This window comes from Amia ocellicauda, chromosome 22, assembly GCF_036373705.1.
Source record: "Amia ocellicauda isolate fAmiCal2 chromosome 22, fAmiCal2.hap1, whole genome shotgun sequence".
NCBI lineage: Eukaryota > Metazoa > Chordata > Actinopteri > Amiiformes > Amiidae > Amia > Amia ocellicauda.
In genome coordinates, this window is record NC_089871.1 from 16876562 (window position 1) to 16899866 (window position 23305).

A 23305-nucleotide genomic window follows, 5' to 3' on the forward strand; every position below is an offset into this window, starting at 1 on the left:
AATGCCAGAGAGCCAGCCCCAGACCTCATCTTAGAGCCCCACTGCAACCCATGCCCATAATAGAGGTCCCTTTTGAAAGGGTGGCCATGGATTTAGTGGGTCCACTGAATAAATCGGCCAGGGGCCATGAGTACATCCTGGTAATCCTCGATTATGCCACTAGGTACCCCGAGGCCATTCCATTGAGGACTATGGCCTCAAAGACTATTGCAAAAGAACTCATTCAGGTATTCGCTAGAGTGGGGATCCCCAAAGAGATCCTGACGGATCAAGGGACCCCCTTTGTGAGTAGACTAATGCAAGACATGTGCAAAATGTTGCAAATCAAACCCATCAAAACCTCAGTCTACCATCCGCAGACGGATGGGTTGGTTGAACGTTTTAATAAAACTCTAAAGTCAATGCTTAAAAAGGTGATATCCAAAGATGGAAAGGAATGGGATTTGCTCTTGCCCTACCTCATGTTTACTGTTCGGGAAGTTCCCCAATCTTCCACAGGATTTTCACCGTTTGAGTTGTTATATGGGCGTCAACCACAGGGTATCTTGGACATTGCCAGGGAAGCATGGGAGGAGCAAAGTAACGAAGGTAAGAACTTAATAGACCACATCCTCCAGATGCAAGACCGCATTGATAGAATCACCCCCATAGTCACCAAACACTTGAAACAAGCCCAAGGGCGACAAGCACAGCAGTACAATAAAACTGCTAAAAGTCAGTTTCAGCCAGGAGATAGGGTGTTGGTGTTGGTCCCCACGCCAGAAAGTAAACTCTTTGCTCATTGGCAAGGGCCGTACGAAGTTATTGAGGCTGTGGGGCCAGTAAATTACAAGGTCCGACAACCTGATAAGCGTAAGAAGGAACAGCTTTACCATGTCAATCTATTAAAACCATGGATAGACAGAGAAGGGCTATTAGGGGGGTCAGGACAAGTTAACTGCTGTCCCACCCAGATACAAATAAAAGGGGGCAGCGACAATCGAGAGGAGACCGGTCCCGTAAACATTGGTCCAGAGTTGACACCTAAACAGGACCAAGAAGTTCACGAATTGATACGTCGACGTCGCGATGTATTTTCATCGACACCTGGTAGAACTAATGCCATAGCACATGATATTATAATGGCGTCTGGCGTGAGGGTAAAAATAAGACCGTACCGGGTTCCGGCCGCTCAGAAAGCTGAAGTCTATAAGGAAATAGAATTAATGAAAGCCTTAGACGTTATAGAAGAGTCGCATAGCCCATGGTGTAGTCCTTATTTGATGGTTGCAAAACCCAATGGTATGTGGCGATTTTGTAACGACTTCCGGCAGTTAAATGCAGTATCAAAATTCGATGCCTACCCCATGCCAAGGGTAGATGAGCTGATCGAGAGGCTTGGTAAGGCCTGGTACATAACCACACTGGACCTTACCAAAGGATACTGGCAAATTCCGTAGACGCCAGCAGCTCGTGAAAAAACTGCCTTCGCCACCCCATTTGGGTTATTCCAGTATAAAGTAATGCCGTTTGTGCTACATGGAGCACCCGCAACGTTCCAAAGACTAATGGATAAAATTCTCCAACCACACCTGGACTATGCATCTGCGTACATTGACGATATTGTTATCTTCACAGAAACATGGGATGACCATCTATCCAAAGTGGAAGCCGTGCTGAGTAGTTTGAAACAAGCAGGTCTGACCGCAAACCCAGACAAGTGCTTTGTGGGCTTGCAAGAGGCCAAATATTTAGGATACGTAGTGGGCGGTGGAGTGGTCAAACCACAGGTCTCAAAGGTGGAGGCCATTAAAAGCCAGGGCATTTTTAGGGCTAGCAGGATACTATAGAAGATTTGTGCCTGAGTTTTCGACCATAGCAGCCCCGTTGACGGATCTGACTAAGAAGATGGCCCCAGTTAAGGTGCAGTAGACAGTGGAAACAGAGGCAGCCTTCCGTATGATCATTAAAATTTTGTGTAGTGAACCGGTGTTGACGGTACCAGATTTCACAAAACGGTTCATAGTGCAAACGGATGCATCTGACATAGGACTGGGGGCTGTTCTGTCTCAAATCGTAGATGGAATGGAGCACCCAGTAATGTAACTTCTACCAAGGGAGACGCGATATGCCGTGGTAGAAAGGGAATGCCTGGCTATAAAATGGGCGCTGAACTCCCTGAAATACTACTTGCTGGGGCGGGAATTTTCCCTGGTTACTGATCACTCTCCGCTTATATGGATGAAGGATCACAAGGACCGCAATGCTAGGGTCACTAGGTGGTTTCTGGCATTGCAGCCCTTCAAGTTCACAATTGAACACCGTAGGGGTAGGTGTAATGCTAATGCGGATGGTTTGTCGCGGGTGCATTGCAGGGGTTTGTAGGTCGCTCAAACTGGTGGTTTGGAGCTGGGTAGGAGGATGTGTGACAGAAGCGGAGGTTAAAAAAAAAAAAATACCTGGAATGTGGAACACTGGGGAAGGAGGAGTGTGACATGGAGGGGGTTAAGGTCGTTACACCATTTAGGGGCCAGGGATGAGAAGGAGTGGGCTCTGGAGGAAGGAGAGTGGAGAGGAGGTAGAGTTAGTCTTCTGGCACTGGAGGAGCGCAGTGGTCTGGAGGGGATGTATGGAGAGACGAGTGTCTGAAGGTAGCTTGGTGCAGTGTGGTCAAGACAGCAGTAGGTGAGGGTCAATGTCTGGAACTGAATGCATGCCGGTAACGGGAGCCAGTGGAGGGAGCGGAGCAGTGGAGTAGCGTGTGCAAATCGGGGCAGAGAAAATACAAAATGAGCCACAGAGTTCTGGATGAGCTGGAGCTGGCGGGTAGTAAATGCAGGCAGGCCGGCCAGTAGGGAGTTGCAGTAGTCCAGGCGGGAGAGGACCAGTGACTGGACGAGTCGAGTAGTCGGTGAGGAAGGGACGGATCCGGTGTATGTTGCTCAGGAAGAATCTACAGGTGCGTGTCAGCGTGGTGATGTGCTGGGTGTAGGAGAGCGCAGGATCGAGGGTGACTCCTAGATTTTTAGCAGAAGAAAAAGGAGAGACGAGAGGAAATGAAGTGGTGGTCCGAGATGTCCATGGGTGTCACGGAGAGTGTTGAAGGGGAGCAGCCTCTAGAGAAGATGAGGTCTAGCTGGCCGACAGCCCTGTGAGTGGGGGGAGACGGGGAGAGAGAGAAGTTAAAGGAGTGAAGGAGAGGAAGAAATCTGGCACAGTGGGAAGGGTTGGAGAGGTGGATGTTGAAGTCTCCCAGGAGGATGGTAGGTGTGGACAGTGAGGGGAGGGAGTAGAGAAGAAAGTCGAGTTCATCCAGGAAGGAGGTGAGTGGACCAGGTGGACGGTAGAGAACTAGAAGGAAGAGGTGAGAGGGAGAGGTGATTTCCACTGCATGGAATTCAAAGCGGTTAATCGTGATAGAGGAGAGAAAGGGGGGGACAGAGAAGAGGAGAGAAGGGGAGAGCAGGAGCCCTGTTCCTTCTCCCAGCCCGGTAAGACGTGGGGAGTGGGACAGGATGAACAGAGAGGATAAGGCAGCAGGGGTGGTAGAGTTGTCTGGGGAGATCCACATCTCGGTGAGAGCGAGGAAATCCAGAGACTGGTGGGAGGCGAAGGCAGAGATGAAGTCGGCCTTCTTGGAAGCTGAGTGGCAATTCCACAGGCCTCCAGAGAGTGGAATAGGGGGGAGGGATTAGGAAGATTAGGAAGAAAAGAGGGTAGCAAATTCTTACATAGACCAACATGCCAATTACATGTTTTATAGACTTTGTGAAACAGAAGTCCCTCAGCAAAAAACAAACAAACTAGGAGACACAACAGTTATCCCCCAATAAACAAAAAAAATATATATATATATATATATAATCACCTTTAGTGAACATTTAAATATTTAATGCACATACTGACTACAAAACCATACTATTTGAAAACTGATGTAAATTATTTAAACCATTTAGAAGGTTTTGAGCCTTTGTTTGTAAGAACTTTCTGAAGTTGCATTTCTGCATTTCTGTATCAATCTATTTAACAGTCATACAATTTTTCCAGTTTGCATTCGGACTACATTCACAGAATCTGTAGGAATAGCAGTGACCCCAGTCTCAACCAACAACTTCTCAACAACACATGAGTTGGTATGTTGGCCAACATCAGATACACTCTAGGGGTTACCCTGGATTTGCGACACAATATCACCCAAACAATGAACTTGCTCATTTTCTAGATCAGCAGAAGTGCTACTACTAGAGTGCATGTGATCAGTATTTACAGAGTTCGCCTGTACGTCTGGCAAATCCAACATAGTCTCAGATGAAGGCAACTCCTTGGAATGGTCAAGGTCATGTACAACAGTGTCCAGAACACCTCATTTAGAGCCACTAACCACATCTTCAAGTCCAGTGACCCACGCAGATGTTTAATCTACAGGCCCATCAGGAAAAACATGTGGGAGCAGTGAAGGCTCAGGTCATCATAATCTTCATCACTTCCATCACTTGACATCTCCCGTGTGCCAGCGGCATCATTTGTCCTGTCCTGTAGTGCAGTTTCTTATCAGGTAAGTGTGAAGATAGGGATTTATCTCACAGTAGTTACAGTGTACAATCTGGCTCTCCCAACGGTCTGCTATTGACCTCTTTCCACATTCACCTTTATTCGCCATTAACACATGGACTCCAACATCTACAGGGGCACCCTTCAACTTATGGTTATAGAGAGCCACATGTCTCTTCTGCTACTTGGCTGCAGACTCTTGTGCCTTCACCATGGACTCCCTCAAATCCCTCACCAAGGTGATATAGGTATCATAGCTGACAACATCTTGGTCTTCAATACAGCCACCAATACAGTCACATCAACAAGAAGTCTTGGAATTCTTCCAAACATCAGCTGGAATGGAGCATAACCAGTGGTTTTGTGAACTGTGCGATTACATGCAAATTTGAGAGGTTTAACAGTACTTAAAGAAATGAGGGAAATTATTTATAGGCCGCTAAGTCAAATATTCCAAATGACACAGGGGATGTGCCAACTGACTGGAAGACAGCAAATGTCATACCAGTCCACAAGAAAGGGGACAAAACTGAGCCAGGAAATTACAGACCAATCAGTCTCACCTGCATCACCTGTAAAATGTTGGAAAAAATTATTAGACAGAAAATAGAGGAGCATCTTAATGAAAACCATATTCTTGGAGATAGTCAACATGGGTTTAGACAAGGCAGAACACGTCGTACTAATTTATTAGATTTTTTTGAACTGCAGCTGTAGATCATGTGAAAACATATATGATATGATATGATATGATATACTTAGAGTTTCAGAAAGCTTTTGATAAGGTTCCACACAAAAGACTGGTCCTCAAATTGGAAGCTGCAGGCATTCAGGGTAATGTAAGTAGATGGATTATGAACTGGCTGATGTATAGGAAACAGAGGGTGTCGATTAGAGGAGTTGCTTCTAGCTGGAGTGAGGTTGTTAGTGGAGTTCCACAGGGATCAGTACTAGGGCCTTTGCTTTTTCTAATCTATATTAATGATCTGGACTCTGGGATAGTTAGCAAACTTGTCAAATTTGCTGATGATACTAAAATAGGTGGCTCAGCAGATACAATCTCGGCAGCACAGGTTATTCAAAGGGACTTAGATCATATTCAGTTGTGGGCCGACACCTGGCAGATGAAATTCAATGTGGACAAGTGCAAGGTAATACACGCAGGTAACAAAAATGTCCACTATAATTACACTATGGGAGGAATAGAACTAGATTAAGTATTGCATGAGAAAGACCTAGGAGTCTATGTGGACTTTCTCCATCCAAACAGTGTGGGGAAGCAATAAAAAGGCAAACAGAATGCTAGGGTATATTGTCAAAAGTATAGAATTTAAAACAAGGGGAGTAATGTTAAGACTGTACAATGCACTAGTTAGACCTCATCTGGAATACTGTGTACAGTTCTGGGCACCACACTTCAAGAAGGATATTGCTGCTCTAGAGGCAGTTCAGAGGAGAGCAACCAGACTTATTCCAGATCTGAAGGGAATGTCCTACTCGGAGAGACTGAGGGAACTGAACCTTTTCACCCTGGAACAGAGGAGACTACGTGGGGACTTGATCCAAGTCTTCAAAATCATGAAGGGCATCGACCACATCAAACCAGAGGAGCTTTTCCAGATCAACAGGGACACACGCACCCGGGGACACAAATGGAAATTGGGCTTCAAGGCATTCAAGATAGAAAACAGGAGGCGCTTCTTCACAGAGAGTAGTCACAATCTGGAACAAACTCCCCAGCGTTGTGGTTGAAGCTGAAAATTTGGGAACATTTAAAAATAGACTGGATAGGATCCTTGGATCACTTAGTTATTAATGGACACCAAACGCCTCTCGTTTGTAAACGTTCTTATGTTCTTATGTTAGCATCTGAGGCCATCTATGCTTGGCTCTAGCAGGTAAGGAACAAATCATATTCCCCAGTGTGTGATTGAACCTTTCCGCCCCACCGTTCCCCATGGGGTGGTAAGGCGTAGTGTGTGACTTTTCGACCCCTGAAATCTGCAAAAGCTCAGCAATTAGATTGCTCTCAAAATTGGCACCTTGATTGGAATGTATGCGCTGGGGAAAACCAAAAAATTGTGATAAAGTTGCTGAGCAACCGTTTTAGCTAACTGGTTAGGACAGGGAAATGCATGAGCCAATTTTGTGAAATGATCGGTGATGACCAAAACATTAATAGATTTTTTAGTGTAATCTTTGGCAGTCCAAAAATCAATACACACCAGCTCAAGGGGTTCAGATGTGGTGATACTCTCTAATGGGGCTCTAGCTTCTGGTTCTGGAAATTTGCTGAGGATGCACCTTCTACAAACATGCACATACTCGTTCACATTCTTTTCTAGACCGTACCAGTAGAATCTCTGCCTCACGAGATACAACGTCCTCTGTTGGCCCTGATGTCCAGCCTCATCATGGACTACCTTCAACACCGTCTCCCTCAAAGATGCTGCCACCACATACTGAAAAGTCTTCTTCCTAGACATTATGTCCCTAGAAACACAATACAACATCCCCATCTTTAGAACCAACCAAACCCACTGACGCAATAGACGCAAGACTTCTACAGGCTCATGAGAACATTCTCTTCGAGATGGCTCTCTCTACAAAATTAATCACTCCGTCCACAACAGCATCCTGACGCTGCCTGTCTAACAACTCCTGATGAGAAAATACATCAACCTTACTGCTTCATGAACTGTAATGGAGAGTGAACCACACATGAATGCAACATCGATTGGATGATTGGACCATCGGAGCATGTCTTGCACATTGTCTACGTTCACTGCTCTAGCCTCCTCCAGTAGAGTCTCATACAGTAGTCATGTAATGCGGTGTAGAATGCTAGGTACCACAAATGGCTCCCTACTAAGAACATCCGCAACTACATTTTTTGAACCAGGGATGTATTTAATGCTAAATTCATAAGTTGCTAGTTTAGCAAACCATCGCTGCTCACAGGCATCCAGTTTCGGTTTCGTTAGTATATACGTCAAGGGGTTGTTGTCCGTCCATACTGTGAGTAAGCGACCCCTCAACCAATGGCTAAACTTATCACATACCGCCCATTTGAGTTCTAAAAACTGTAGCATGTATGCAGGACACTTAGGCTGCGTCCCAAATCGCATACTTACTCCCTACGCCCTTCGACAAGTGTACACTTCGCGTGATGTTGTGCTGACATCACAGAGTGTGCACTTGAGTGAGGGAGGGTGTAGGGTAAAGCTAAAAGTGCTGGATGGGACACACTTCAGCGTCAGCATGCAGTGCCTTTGCCTTTGACCGAAAAAGTACCTACGCAGTCTTTTCTTGTCATCTGTCTCTGTATTTAATTAAAATTATTATTATTATTAATAATAATAATTTTGAAATACATTGTTTGTTAATATAACCTCCTAGTTTTTTAGGATACCACTTCAGTAATTCAGTAACTTTCAAATCATAAATTGAAATCATGATTATATAATAATTTCATATTATCTATACATTATAATTTCTTGATGCATAATTTAACAATTTCTACAACTGTCTAACTAGCATTACATGACATTTATATGCACCCGCCGCTGCCATATTTTCCCAATTGACTTGTGTCTGCCTTTAACGCAAAGAGTTCTGGGACTTCAGCGCTAAAACATTTCCGCATAAGTGTGTTCTTTTGTACACTGTGCCAAAGGGAGTATTGAAGGGCACAAACAGCTCGATTAGGCTCCCTTTACTAGTTCCTTAAGGGCTTGGGACACCCCTTAAGATGGCCACCATAGAACATCCACCCTGCAAGGGAAGGGAACGAGGGAAACTATATTTTTGCACTTTGTATTGCGCTTTGCGTTTTGTAAGTCTGCCAAGAAATAAATAATATATATATTTTTTTAAAGCAATAGGGCGAGCAACATCCCCACCTACAGGTGTTTTGAAAGTACAACTCCAAGTTCATTACTGGAGGCATCGATAGAAAGCAGGAAAGGTCTACTGAAGTCAGGATGAGCCAAAGTAACACTTTCTAACCAAGCGTGGTTCAAGTCCGAAAAGGCTTGTCTGCACTCTGGTGTCCAATCTGATGGGACAAGATTTCTAGGAACTGCCATTGGTTTTCTCCCTTTACTACAGTGAGGGAAAAAAGTATTTGATCCCCTGCTGATTTTGTACATTTGCCCACTGACAAAGAAATGATCAGTCTATAATTTTAATGGTATTTTAAAGAGACAGAATAACAACAACAAAATCCAGAAAAAGGCATTTCAAAAAACGTATAAATTGATTTGAATGTTAATGAGGGAAATAAGTATTTGATCCCCTATCAATCAGCAAGATTTCTGGCTCCCAGGTGTCTTTTATACAGGTAACGAGCTGAGATTAGGAGCACTCTCTTAAAGGGAGTGCTCCTAATCTCAGCTCGTTACCTGTATAAAAGACACCTGTCCACAGAAGCAATCAATCAATCAGATTCCAAACTCTCCACCATGGCCAAGACCAAAGAGCTGTCCAAGGATGTCAGGGACAAGATTGTAGACCTACACAAGGCTGGAATGGGCTACAGGATCATCGCCAAGCAGCTAAATGAGAAGGTGACAACAGTTGGTGCGATTATTCACAAATGAAACACAAAATAACTGTCTCCCTCGGTCTGAGGCTCCATGCAAGATCTCACCTCATGAAGTTTCAATGATCATGAGAATGGTGAGGAATCAGCCCAGAACTACACGGGAGGATCTTATTAATGATCTCAAGGCAGCTGGAACCATAGTCACCAAGAAAACAATTGGTAACACACTACGCCGTGAAGGACTGAAATACTGCAGCGCCCGCAAGGTCCCCCTGCTCAAGAAAGCACATGTACAGGCCCATCTGAAGTTTGCCAATGAACATCTGAATGATTCAGAGGAGAACTGGGTGAAAGTGTTGTGGTCAGATGAGACCAAAATTGAGCTCTTTGGCATTCAACTCAACTCGCCGTGTTTGGAGGAGGTGGAATGCTGCCTATGACCCCAAGAACACCATCCCCACCGTTAAACATGGAGGTGGAAACATTATGCTTTGGGGGTGTTTTACTGCTAAGGGGACAGGACAACTGCACCGCATCAAAGGGACGATGGACGGGGCCATGTACTGTCAAATCTTGGGTGAGAACCTCCTTCCCTCAGCCAGGGCATTGAAAATGGGTTGTGGATGGGTATTCCAGCATGACAATGACCCAAAACACACAGCCAAGGCGACAAAGGAGTGGCTCAAGAAGAAGCACATTAAGGTCCTGGAGTGGCCTAGCCAGTCTCCAGACCTTAATCCCACAGAAAATCTGTGGAGGGAGCTGAAGGTTCGAGTTGCCAAACGTCAGCCTCGAAACCTTAATGACTTGGAGAGGATCTGCAAAGAGGAGTGGGACAAAATCCCTCCTGAGATGTGTGCAAACCTGGTGGCCAACTACAAGAAACGTCTGACCTCTGTGATTGCCAACAAGGGTTTTGCCACCAAGTACTAAGTGGAAGGGGTCAAATACTTATTTCCCTCATTAACATGCAAATCAATTCATAACTTTTTTGAAATGCGTTTTTCTGGATTTTTTTGTTGTTATTCTGTCTCTCACTGTTAAAATACACCTACCATTAAAATTATAGACTGATAATTTATTTGTCAGTGGGCAAACATACAACATCAGCAGGGGATCAAATATTTTTTTCCCTCACTGTTAGTACTCCAAATCCAGTTCCCACCACATTTCATTTGATATTTAAAACAATGATATCATTTATACCATCTAATTACTGATTAACTGAAGTTTGCCCAAGGTCTTGCACTTGTTTTTGCTTCAAGGATTACCTTGAGAATACCTGTCATTCTGGAATCCCACTTTAAGAAACATACAGACTGAAGTAGGAAGTTGAGTTTACATACAGCCTCTCAAGACGGAATTATCACAAGGGGTGCTGGAGGACAGAGATTTTTCTCAGTGTCTACTCCTGTCAGTTATAAGATATTATCATTGTCACTGCTCTACACAGCCAATGCCTTAAAGGAAATACAGTAATTTTAAAGTAAATGATAGCTCACCTGTTCTTGATGATCCAGTAATTGTCAGTTCCTGCAGTACCAAATCCAACCAAGACCACAGCGTGATTCTGTTCCCAATTGGTACACTTGGGGTCATAGAAGACTCCTGCAAGAGAATCAAGGTGAGAGGTGAAGTGCTGGAGAGGAGTTTAGGCGCTTGCTAAATAAAAGTTTATGAATCTGACAGTTCACTCTCTTCAGTTTGCTCGCAATAATGTCTCACATGGAGACTGAATGCAGGTTTATCCTCACAGAGATAGCCAAGCTACTGGGATACATAACAGCATGAGTCTTGGCATAGAACCTCGAGACCTCCCAGAAATGCCAAAGTATTAACCACACTCTGCCTCCCAGATTCCCCACCTCCACTCATCCATTGGTGTAGAGATCCAGACTGAAAAGGCAGCTCACCATTCTGGTAGAACTGGAATTTGCAGGTTGTGTCATCAATGGTGATTGCGACAGGGCCAATGGTGACTAGAGCATCTTCCAGAGCCTGTTCATTGCCACTGGGGAGGCATAACCAGTCCTTCACTGTGGCAACAAACTTGCTCTTGTCAGCAGTACAGTCTTGTTTCTGCAAGTGGAGAAAAAGAGGAGGAGAACAGTGAATTGTGTCATTATAGAATTAGACTGATTAGACTAATTATGACTTTATTGGTGCTTTCTGAGCACTCTCTCTCTTGCTTCATGTGTGAGCAGCCTCAGTACACCTGTGACACCCCGATCCCTCACCGTCATAGTGTAGGGGTAGGTGGCCTCAGCCTGGATCCCTCCGTTGATTTTAATGTATTGATAAGCCAAGAAAGGTAATCCTCCATAGCAGCCCCTATTTCCAGAGTTCCCGGAGCAGTCCACCAGTTGCTGTTTGCTTAAAGGGATCAGTTGGTTTGTCTTCTTCATCCACTGAGCTTCCAGAGCTCCTGCAGCACTGAAGGCCCAGCAGCACCTACATGAGGGAAAGAGATGAAAACACAAGTGATGAGTTGGGCATGAGTCAAGGGACTTTAAGCCTCTTCTTATTGTACTTAAGGCAGCCATTGCTATGGTTTGAAGGAGGAAAACAACCTGGTAGGACCTACCTGATTCTCAACTGGAGTAACATAGCCCAAGGTCCTGTAATCAATACTTGTAATGGTAAGATTGCTAGCCGCCTTGCGGAGCTCTTCAGCCATCAGCTGATTGTTGCTTCTCGTGTTTGCCCTGGACATGGTGACCTGAGTCAGGTTCAGAAACTCTTCTGGGGTCTGAGGGACAGGAGAGGGAAAAAAGAGTGAGCCAGAGACAGACTCACAAGCTCAGCAGGGAGAAGTACCAACATTGTCAGATATGCAAGAGATCAAGGATAAAGAAGGTGCTCACCAGGTCTCCAAATTGGTTCATGCCCATTATATATGTCTCCTTGCGCTCTTTGAATCTCTGATTGTGCTCCTCAATGGCTCTGTAGTTTGCTTCCCAGATTTCTCTTCTCTTCACATCCCCAACCTGAAACAAAGCAACCTCTTCAGAAGGAACTCATAGGGAATACATTCCCAAAATCCTGCTTCAGCTCCCCCTACTGACTGCAGAGAGACACCTGCCAGTGTCTCCATCTCCACAACCAGCAGCAACTGCCATCAGAGCAGGGGAGTTACCTTCAGTGCAATTAAAGTCCTGTGCACTAAATTTGAATTAAATGTAAAGTGAATTATGCAGTGCTTTATTTTACACTCAATCAACAGAGAGCCAGCTTGATGTTTGGGCTTGTAATGTCCACGGACTAATGTAAATTGATTTTGCTTCTGTCATACAGTATGACAAACAGATAAGTTACACATATCAGTCTTGACAAAAATATTTTCTCTAAGAGTTACAGTGTGACATCTGAACACCAGGGCAACACCACATTATTTTATTATTTTTATTTCTTGGCAGACGCCCTTATCCAGGGCGACTTACAACATAAGTGCAAAAATACAGAGAAGTACATCAATCATTACAAGTTCAACTTAGCTAAAACATAACAATTTAAAATACATTTTACAGATTCCAATTTACAATTTACACAAGTACAGTTAGAGACTTCCTACATCCTGGATGGTGAAAGCTAAGTGCTGTCAAGATGTAGGGTTACAGGCTAGGGCTACGGGAAAGGGAGCAAGGAGGAAAACACTCATGAACGCGAGGAGCATAATAAGCTGAAGTGCTATCTAGCAGGGGTAGAGGACTAATATTACAAGTGCTGTCGGAAGAGATGCGTCTTGAGTAAGCACCGGAATGAGGTCAAGGACTCTGCCGTTTTGACTTTGGTGGGCAGGTCGTTCCACCACTTAGGGGCCAGGAATGAGAAGGAGCGGGCTCTGGAGGAGGGAGAGTGGAGAGGAGGCAGAGTTAGCCTTCTGGCACTGGAGGAACGCAGTGGTCTGGAGGGGATGTATGGAGAGACGAGTGACTGAAGGTAGCTTGGTGCAGTGTGGTCAAGACAGCAGTAGGTGAGGGTCAAAGTCTTGAACTGAATGCGTGCCGCTATCGGGAGCCAGTGGAGGGAGCAGAGCAGTGGAGTAGCGTGTGCGAATCGGGGCAGAAAGAATACCAGACGGGCCGCAGAGTTCTGGATGAGCTGGAGTGGGCGGGTAGTGGATGCAGGCAAACCTTATGAATCAAATACACACAAGACAATTTAAGACTGACTTGACACTCGTAAACACCTTTTGTCTACACAGTCACAATGATTGAAAATGTGACCAAAACAATAACTTCCCGAAATAAGTAGTTTGGCACCAGTAATTGACAAAACACAGCTACTAAAGAAATAATCAGTCCACGCCCTTATTTGTGAAGTTTTAGGTGACTACAGGTTTAGATGTAGTTAATGGGGAGCATCCAAAATATATATTTTCTCTTCCTGTGTTGTTTCAATATCTGGAATAATTTATATTTTATGTTGTGATAATAAATACTATTTTTCAAACAAATCTGATTTGATACCAGCTATACTTATATTTTGATTTGCAAGCAAATATTGCTTAAGAGTTAAGAATAAGACCTATATTCCCGTGCCCACTTGTTCACAGAATATCCTGTTATATCAGAGCAATGTGCTGGCAGATGTTTTCACAAGCCCGTGGGCTATGGAATTCTTGGAAGCACCCAGGGATGGCTGTTTAAACAGCTGCAGCTAACCAATTTAAATCAAAATCAATTAACAAAACCTGGAACCTTTTTTAAATGAACTCAAATATGGGAGGCTTATTTCAGAAAATCATGATTTCCGGCCTTTATAAACACTTGCTGACTTCAAACATACACGTCAATGTATCTGAACCCATACACTGCACTTCCTTAGAGCTGATCATAGTAGACGCCAGCATTTGACATTTGTGCAAGATCTGCGGCCACCCACTAAGAAACCTTGTTGAAAAGCATGTGAAGCAGGAAAACAGAGAACAATATAATGTGACAGTGCAAATTCTTCAAAGCAACATGATTTTATTTAAGAAACATCTACTGGAAAGAGGCTTGTATAAAAAAAGACATTATTGTGAATTTCTTATTTACAAAAGCAAAAATGTGTCACAGAAGCGGTGATGAATTTGATGTAGTGAGGGATCTGCAACCTCACTTTGCAGTGGAGTTTCTTCCATGGACAAGCAAAGATTAAACAGCTTTCACTTAATGGGAAAGTTTGCAGTTTGAAGGAACCTTGTCCAAAATTAAATAATGTTTTAAAATGTCAAGGATTCCCCCCTTGTTTAATTTCAGCATGATGGTACAAGGGGCAAATCCATGCTGGGTCAGTTCAGAAACATATTGATTTACACTCACTTCCTAGAACAGAAATGCTGTCATTTTCTAGTGCTGTGGTAGACTGGGAAGAGGAAGATAACCTTTAGGACGTGGGGAGGTGAACAGTTTCTGGGAACGGTGTGACATGGGCACTGCTTCTTCAAGTGGAATGGAAACCTGGATCCAACTGGGGGTTGTCCATTCTGTCATTCTGTGGTATTGTATAGCGCTCTCAAACCCCAGAATTGAGGATCCTTCCCTATAACTTGTTGGTCTGAACCTGTGTCTATATGTACCCAGTAGGTAAGGTCTGGGCATCTCCAATTAGAATTCTGACGATACCAAGGATCAAAGCCAGGACAGGGTGGTGGGAATCCTTCTCCACAGGCCGCCACAGAGGCAGTTCTTGATCCAGCGCTGCTCCCACTGTTTCACGGCTGTGGTCTTGTTGGGCGATCGCAGCATGGTGACACAGCCACACCTATGTACAAGTCATGAAAAACAGTCAGGGATCTCTGTGCTAAAGCAAAGTCAGAGACAGACCCCTGATTGAGTAATCAGGGGTAATCCCAACCCTAGCTTTCATTAGGAAACAAAGATCATTCTAGTTTAAAGTCTAGGCTAAAAAAAAAATACTTCACTGTGATTACTTGTGATTAAGTCAGGTGACTTCCACATTACAAGTGAACATGGATTGGCAAGACTATGTGACAGGGTTGGGGGTAAATTCCACTTCCCAATTTTTCAGATCCATGCCAAATTCCAATTATTTTTGCCATTGCCATCATAATAGGTTATACTGGATTGCAAACGGAATTGTAATGGGAAAAATTGAAAAATGGACAACCAATTCTAGGCTGTTAAAACCCTCAGATTTAATTCCTCAAAGGAAATTATGAGGGTCACAACTAAAAATTAAGACTACATATGTTTAGGACTGGAAACAGGAAGCAAACTCACATCCACCTTCTTGAAGCATGACTGCAACTAACGTCCGGAAGAAATTCTTGAATCTACTAGCTACTAGCATTTAAACTAATAAGCTAACCTTTCTAACCTGTAACTTTCTTGTTTTTACGGAAGAGAGCTTTACCTGGTGCAGGCCTTGCTGTCTTCAGTGGGACAGACGCCCATGTGCAAACAGCGCAGGTTGTCCATCCTCTGGGATCCAGGGCTCCTGCCAGGAGACAATCACTCATGTGAGGTTTTGGAAGATGAATGGACTCAATTATATTCTTCATTTCTGCTTGTGGTTTATAATACCTGGATGTGGTTTCTCTGTATCTCAAGACATAACACCTTGCTGACTAGACTTTTAGTATTGACATATTAGCTTCTGCGAATGGGTCAAACAAATGAGGAAATTGGATATCTGGATATATTTTTGGTCTCCATTCTCAATGTGCAGTTTGGAGAAAATCCACACTTTTAAAATGGGGAAACAGTTACAAAGGAACAAATCAAGACAGGAGAAGTGTCAATCAAATGGGATCGGATGTGGAACATTATTAAAGAGCCGTATCCTACCTTGAGAAGATCTCCACCTGTGAGCCTGAATTGAGCCCGGGCAAGCTATAGGGCTTCCCGAACTGCAGGCGCAGGGGGTGCTTGCTCTGCAGCTTGCAGATAATGCCATCATTGACGGGCAGCCAATCCATTGCGGGCACCAGCAGCTGGCTCGGCAGTAAGCAGCACTCGTCAATCAAGGGCTCATCGGGCTCCTGGGGGTGGCTCTCATCGCGACCTGCAAAGGAGAGCAAACTCTGTCAGAGAGCGACAGAAAAGAGTTACACGCTCAAGGTCTGTAAAGAAAAGGAGCCGTACAGCAGAGCCAGAGCTTGGTAAGGAGCCGGAAGAGCAGGGACATGCTGTCCTGGTTGTCGGAGGTGGCGGTGTAGATGGGCAGGCAGCCGGGCTTCAGCAGGCCCCAGATCCGGATTACCACCATCATCTCGCGCAGCATCCCCAGAGAAGGCCCATCCCGCAGGAAGCCAAACCCTGGACGTACAATGGAGCCCTGCAACAGCAGCACATATTCAGGGAAGGGACAAGAGGATACAGTCAAGAACACCCTTAGATATGGCCTGGATAGTGGAACATGAAAACAGACACTACTCATAACAGATAAAGGATAATGAAGACCACACAGAGAAATATAGCAGAGGATTTTGAAACCAAAGAAGGGTTATACCAGGACACACAAATACAACAGGTCAGGTCAACATAGAATAATTCATTATAAATTATAGACAAGCAGTAAGCAAGAGTCGTTTCCTCTGATTAAGACTGTTTGTTTGAACTCACCTGATTGGGTAGGTTGGCCAGCAGATAAAGCACAAAGTCCCCCACCCATTGGATGAGCTGCTGGAGGGACTGCAGAGTGGAGGCATCTAGCACAAACTCCTCCGTCTTCAGGTTGATCATCACCTTGTCAATATCTGAAGCACAGAGGCAGAGGTATCACAACCAGGCAACACAGGAAAGCTCTTTATCCCTTTTGTATACGTTACATTAATTTTCCACATAAGCAGATCCTATCCAATGTCTGCCTATCTTACCCTCATGATACTTTCAGTTAATCATGCCTTCAATGTGTTTGGGCTGTTTCTGTAGCTTTTAGTTTCGCTTTCACATGGACCAGGACCACCAAATATGTTAAATATCCAATAAACGTTACAGCTTCTTGAAATTGTGACATTACCATTAAGAGAGTGGTTACAAAAAAATATTTGAGATAAATCGTCTTCATAAACAAATCTGTGATTTAAAATTTTCTACAAACCCTCCTGGAATGTTGTTTTCCAGGACCAGAGCTGGGCACCACTAGTCTAGTGGTACAAATTACAAAGATTAATCTCTTAGCTATAAAACATGCAGATAAAAGAGGAGATCCTTATTCCTATGGTGTTTCTAGGAACACAGGATTACAAACAAGAAGAGGCTTCTTGGCCCATGCATGTAACCGTGTCATCCCATGTCGTTCTCTTGCATGTGGATAACAAATATTATTTATTTCTTAGCAGACACCCTTGTACATGTCCAAAATGTTCTCCCAGCTGTTTCTTGAAACCTCCTAAGATGTTTGCCTGCCTATATTTGTAGAAATACACCAAATGAGCATCGGTTTCATGCCACCATTGCAGGGAAGTTACCTATGTCAGTGTTCTTGGCACAGATCTCAGCCAGCCGGTCCCCAGGGCTCTTGTCAGGGGTGTTGAGGAGGTGAGGCCTCAGCAGAGATTTGAGCGTGGAGCTGATGGCAATGAGGAGCAGCTTGGCATGGAAGTCACAGGCTCGGGCCGCTGTGGCCGAGGAGAGCTTACACAGAGAGGCCTTCATGGCCACCACGCGCGTGGACAGCACCTGTGGGCCCAGGACGGAGGACTTCATCACAACATACTGGGCTCTGAGCAGCAGTATGATGCTCACCATCAACAGGCAAGATTAACTGATCCTGTACACAGACAGACACACAGGCCCAGGACTAAACAGACAGCTACCACTTGCAGAGCAAAAGATGGCCAGCTTGCTCTTAGCTGCACTTAGATTTCACAGAGCACTCTGAGATGATGCACACCATAAAAACACATGCTAAAATAAATATAATAAAAAACAGCTTGGCAATGAGCTCACCTGCTGCAGAGCCTGGTTCTGCCTCATGTACTCCTCATGCAGCCTCTCCACCAGGCTGTGGACCATGCCTGGCTGCACATGAAGCAGTACGTCCCACCAGTCGAAGCCAGTGACCATGCAGTACTCCAGCAGGAACAGCAGGTGGCGCAGCAAGGTGTTCATGTCCAGCATCTGGCCCATGGAGGGGGACACACGCAGCATGTGCAACTGCAACACACAAACACAAGGGAGAGATAGAACACACATAATGACATGTCCATCATTTTAATATTGGTGGGTTTCATGAAACGTTTCAACATGCTACCCATGCTTTGAAAGGAAAATCAAACGCCAATGGTAGATTAAATGGTAAATTAGCTCAGACAGATGCAGGAAGATGGAACAATTACATTATTTTGCTTGTGTGCTTGTGTGTGTGCAACATCTCCATCTGCACAACGTTTCTAGGCAATGAGTGACCAGTTTGCTTCCCTATTAATGGATCTGCAATGTCATGTTACTGTGAGTATGAAAAAACTAAAGATAGTCAGCAGACAAGCAATATAAAAAGATACCAGTCAAAGGAGTTCAAAATTAGAGAAAGACTGCATTTAATAATAGAAGAGAGACTAGCATGTCTTATTATTTTTGGGTTCGCAATCCAGCATGTAGTTTTCTTAATTTTAGCACAGACAAAAGCTTACCTTGCCATGGTTGTCAACTCCGACCAGGGCCAGCGAAGTGCAGGAGAACTGCAGGGCCTTGAAGTGTGTGGTGGGGCCCCCGGCACGCTGCCTCTTGATGGCTGGCTCGTCAGTGACACGTTGGTTGGAGCTAGAAGATGAGCCGTAGAAGACGCCCATGGTCTGCAGAGACATCCGGTGCAGGATGTGGATACTGCCATCATGGAAGGCCAGGGCCAGTCCTGATCAGACAGCACAGCACAGTGAGTTACCATCAGACAGACTGTAAATGCAACCCAGAATCGTTGGGCTCATTTTAAATCTTCTTGGCTTATTGACTCAACAATCTCATATTGTCACTCTTTGATGATCGGGCTACAAAAACCCTACTTCACTTTCTTTCATCTCTCTACATGGACAACTAGCTAACCAAATTATAAACATAGTTAACCAATGTGAAAGACTTCAAAAGTTTACTTTAAAATTATTTTTTCTTCTTTATGTTCTTCTCCATCAATCTTCCCTCTATCTCATGCTTCCCTTTATCTCAGTGCTGTGTTATTCATGCCACACAGTGTGGAAAAGTAAAAAGCTGGTTGTGTCAGTACCAAGGCCTGGGCAGAACTTGGTGTCATTGGCCACCTTCAGGTCTGTACTGGACATTGAGATGGGCAGCTTAGGCAGGGCCACTGCCGACACCCGGTCCAGATCATTGGTGGCAGAGAGGATACGCCATTTGAGGATCATCGGCTGCTTCTCTCCCACTGTGGAATGGAGGAAGAAGAAGAGGGAGTCAGGACAGCATTAAAAGTGGTCCATCCTATCTTTATATTCCATCACAATTAATATAAATAATTCGACTGGCTCATTCATATCTGTAGAGTTTACCCTTCAAGTAGGGAGTCTAATAAGATATCTATTGGCTGTCAGTAAAGCCAAAGCAGATTGCCGGCCTACTCAACTATGTGAAGGTAGGGGAAGAAGAGAGACACAGCTGACTTACCCACAGGAGAGCGGTGCTGGAAGATGTTATTGACAGGAAGTCCTTCTTTGCGCAGAGACCAACACTCTACAATGCTGCCCATCTGGCTGGAGGCACACAGCAGCACCTGGATACAAACAGTATTAGAAAAGCAATGGACAGCAAACTGCTTTTGAGATCTTATGATCACTTTGCAAGGACACTTTATACACCATCACAAATGCTGACGCTATCTTTGAAGATCTACAACTCTACTATGATGTCCTTTTTTCTCCCAGAACAATTAAATTTAGCTTGAAATGATTTATAAATAAGCATATGCACATCTTTAAACCTGATGGCTTCCATTCCTTTGCAGCACAAGACCAAACAACTTCCTGAACCACAATGAATTCTGACTCTTGCAAGCATCTGCTATATCTGTAATGGAGCACCCAAATATATATCAGCCAAAACTGAGCTTCGGAATTAGCAAAAGTACATAAGACTGGATAGGATCCTTGGATCAATTAGTTATTAATGGGCACCAAACGAGTATGATGGGTCGAATGGCCTCCTCTCGTTTAGAAACTTGCTTACGTTCTTAATACTATCCCCTAGTTCTCTTCCCTGGGGAGGCGGCCCTTACCTGCTCAGAGTTCTCTCTGGTGAGGAACTTGAGGTGGGTGACGGCTGGGTACTTGTCCTTGCGGGCCGGGTCTGTGGTGCAGCGCATGAAGAGGGAGGGCAGGAGCTCGGTGTCGATGCGGCACTTTTCGTTCACCACGTTCACGCACACCTTGTAGAACTGCACAGGGGCTGAGCTGCTGCCGTCGGTGGCTGCCACCACGATGTTCCCGCCACCCGTAAAGGCGATGTCGGCCAGCGCCACGCGGCCCCGCAGCCGGCATAAGCTCTCGCTGGCCGTCAGCAGTGTGCCGTTGGGCTTGAGCAGAGATACCGTCACCAGCCCGCTCACTGTCACCGCCATCCAGCCCTCCATGGGCTTCCCTCCAAACAGCGTCAGAGAGGGGGAGAACTTCACCCGCGAGAACTTCTCCCCAAAGTTAGTGGAGCCCGACTGCAAGAGAAAGTAAAGTTCAATTCTCAGATAAAGGCTTATTTCCTATGATTCCATAAGGATGCCACATACATTTGATTAGTTTTACTAGAAAGTGTGTTGTCCTGTTCTGTATAGGAGACGTAATAGGTTGGAAGTGGTGGACTTACCTTCTCAACATGTAGTGCCAGTTTGACTCCATTGTGAAGCCAGGTCAGAGCTACTATGGGGTCACCCTCTACTGCACTGCCCAGCGTGCTCTCCCAGCTGTTCACCAGATGTTCAGTCATCCCCCAGCACTTAATCTGCCCGTCCCCATCCGCTGACAACAAACGGGAGCCTACATCACAACAAAGAGCCTGAATCTCACTGTTCAAACACTGCTGGGTCACACACAAACAATACAATACAGTTTAATGCACTTTATTATCCTCTTATAATACATTCCTTATGCCAGTCATTGCAGGGTGCTTTAGAGCAAGGGTCCCCAAGCTTGGTCCTGCAGGACCCCCTACCCTGCTGGTTTTTGTCCTAACTCAGCTGTCAATTACTTAATTGAAGTAACAATCTGCTTAAATTTTACTTTTTAAATTGTATAATAAAAGAGTTGTTTCGTTAATACGTTATTTATACAATTATATACTTAACTTAAAACCCCTACTGTTTAAAATAATGAAAAGGCTATGATTTAGGAAATTATTAGTTCAATTAAGTAATTGAGAGCTCAGTTGGAATAAAAACCAGCAGGATAGAGGGGTGGGAACACACTGCTTTAGGGTGAACACTCACATAATGTATAGTTTCTAGGGAGTCACTGATTGCAGCCCAAAATATTTTGAACGTAGACTATCTTGAAAATTTGAAGTTTTACTTATGCCAGCAATTGCAAACAGATCTGGGTTAAAGAATTACCAGGACATGGATCAGAGTCAATCTACACCAAAGGCAGAAGTACATACAAAAATCACATTTGTCAGTAATAATAAACACTTCTTGTTCCAACAGTAACCATGTACATTTCAGATAATTAAAGATCATATTTGAATAGTTGGCCTCTCAGAAGTCTACTAAATGAACAAGGAAAATTAGTATAATCTCAAAAAGTACTTAAGAAGTCATGTGAGGAAAATAAGTATAACATTTTATTTTATTATTCATAACGTATGATGAAATAGTCAATATTAGACCTTGATGCAATTTGGGGATAGCCAAATTATCTGATATAAGCTGACTTACCAGATTGGTCCCATTCAAGGCAGGAAATGACCTCAGTGTGTCCAGAATTGATACAGTAGACATCCCAGGGGTGCTCTGAGTCAATGATGTGGATCATATGGCTCAAATCTGAAACAACAAAGGTTTACTTCTCTTTATCATAGTATTAATACATTGGAAATCTGCTTTTAGAATTACAGGCCATGCCTGGCAAAATATACATAAACCAACTGCAACTTATCCCACATAAGCTGAAATTTTGTCTGATGGGTTTTAGATTTGTACTGTCAAGATAGAAATGATTAAGTTTTCCATTTCATAAATAAAAAAGGAATTCAACCAAGCACATGACAGCTTTGCACATTCAGAACTTGTGTGAGCATAAGAAACAGACCATTTCTACCAATGTCTGAAGCAAAATGTTTTTCCACGTCATAAAGACCTGTAAAATAAACCATACTGTCCAGTCGAGAATTGGAAATCGTATCACAGTTGTGCCACCAGCAGTCAGTTCACCTTTCTCCTCTTCCTCATTCTTGAGGTCGGTGGTGAAGGCGATCAGGTTTCTGCAGGACCAGGCGCACACCAGCGGGATGGAGGGGCAGTGGTTGCTGCTGGGTCTCTTTTCCCACTCACAGACATAGGCGACATCCATCTTTTAATCATGGGGTCCTGTCTCTTAAATTTGTCAACCTTTCGTTGTCGTAGCACTACACATTCTCCCCCCTGATGAAGAAGTCAAATTAAATAGGACAAACGTGGCAATGTTGAACATATGGGATCGTTGTTTTTTGCGTTGTTTAGCAGGTACTTCAAATTATATATGAGGTCTATCTAATACATGCAAATAGTTAATTGACATATGACAAAGAGCATTTTTAACACAATGTTACATTAACCTCCTTTCGTTTATAGTTTAAATCCACGCAAATATGGTTGAATGAATATTGTGGAGTCAGTTACCGTCAGCATACTGTCCACAAACCATTATATTTAGGTTTATTAATCGTTTTTATATAAGCAACACAAATACATATGGCTTGCTGTAAATGCAAGTGATTTTAATGATAATCAAACAACTGCACATTACAATAATCATGAAATCATACATTCTTACCAATTCGATGAAGTTTACCAAAGAATACCGAAGGACCCAAGTCCCTGTACTACGGAGCCTATGAATATGCCTGTAATTATTGCACAAACTCTGTACTGTATGAAATTTGTATTTTCATTTTGTAAAAGAAAAAACGATATATATCATAGCAACATTTATATAAATAACTACAAAACTTAATAATTCATATGTTTACTATGTTCGATAATTCAACTTTTATACTGTGCAGCTAAAGGCGTAAACCCAGGCGACCACAATGTAGAAAGCCCTCCTAGCTTTCGACCAGCGTCATTTTTTTCTGACGCAGTCATGCC

General features: G+C 43.9%; 2 protein-coding genes across 2 annotated transcripts; both read right to left on the reverse strand.

The window, feature by feature from the left end:
• Positions 1 to 10574: 10574 nt before the first annotated feature.
• On the reverse strand, positions 10575 to 11683 carry LOC136718565 (procathepsin L-like). The gene is made up of 4 exons (XM_066696326.1): positions 11661 to 11683; positions 11314 to 11527; positions 10990 to 11155; positions 10575 to 10684 (listed from the first exon to the last, which is right to left on the reverse strand). Exons 1-4 carry the CDS (start codon positions 11681 to 11683, stop codon positions 10575 to 10577), a joined length of 513 nt encoding a protein of 170 aa, XP_066552423.1.
• A 781-nt stretch (positions 11684 to 12464) lies between these two features.
• med16 (mediator complex subunit 16) lies at positions 12465 to 23182 on the reverse strand. The gene is made up of 15 exons (XM_066695653.1): positions 22992 to 23182; positions 22391 to 22600; positions 21896 to 22003; positions 20830 to 20999; positions 20249 to 20680; positions 19642 to 19747; positions 19247 to 19402; positions 18660 to 18880; positions 17977 to 18183; positions 17496 to 17706; positions 16648 to 16781; positions 16168 to 16360; positions 15871 to 16087; positions 15437 to 15520; positions 12465 to 14824 (listed from the first exon to the last, which is right to left on the reverse strand). Exons 2-15 carry the CDS (start codon positions 22527 to 22529, stop codon positions 14692 to 14694), a joined length of 2511 nt encoding a protein of 836 aa, XP_066551750.1. The 5' UTR covers positions 22530 to 22600; positions 22992 to 23182; the 3' UTR covers positions 12465 to 14691.
• Positions 23183 to 23305: the final 123 nt, after the last annotated feature.

Bases quoted from the DNA above. Each gene is read 5' to 3' on its own strand.
- LOC136718565 (XM_066696326.1), bottom strand. From the start codon at position 11,683: ATGTTACTCCAGTTGAGAATCAG. The intron at 11,156-11,313 runs GTGAGGGATCGG...CTCCACTTGCAG, and splicing joins CCTACCCCTACACTATGACG to AAACAAGACTGTACTGCTGA. The intron at 10,685-10,989 runs GTGAGCTGCCTT...ATTCTCTTGCAG, and splicing joins ATTCCAGTTCTACCAGAATG to GAGTCTTCTATGACCCCAAG.
- med16 (XM_066695653.1), bottom strand. From the start codon at position 22,529: ATGGATGTCGCCTATGTCTGTGAGTGGGAAAAGAGACCCAGCAGCAAC. The intron at 19,403-19,641 runs GTAAGTCAGCTG...TCCATTCCACAG, and splicing joins CCAGCACCGCTCTCCTGTGG to TGGGAGAGAAGCAGCCGATG. The intron at 18,184-18,659 runs GTAAGCTTTTGT...TGTGTGTTGCAG, and splicing joins GAGTTGACAACCATGGCAAG to TTGCACATGCTGCGTGTGTC.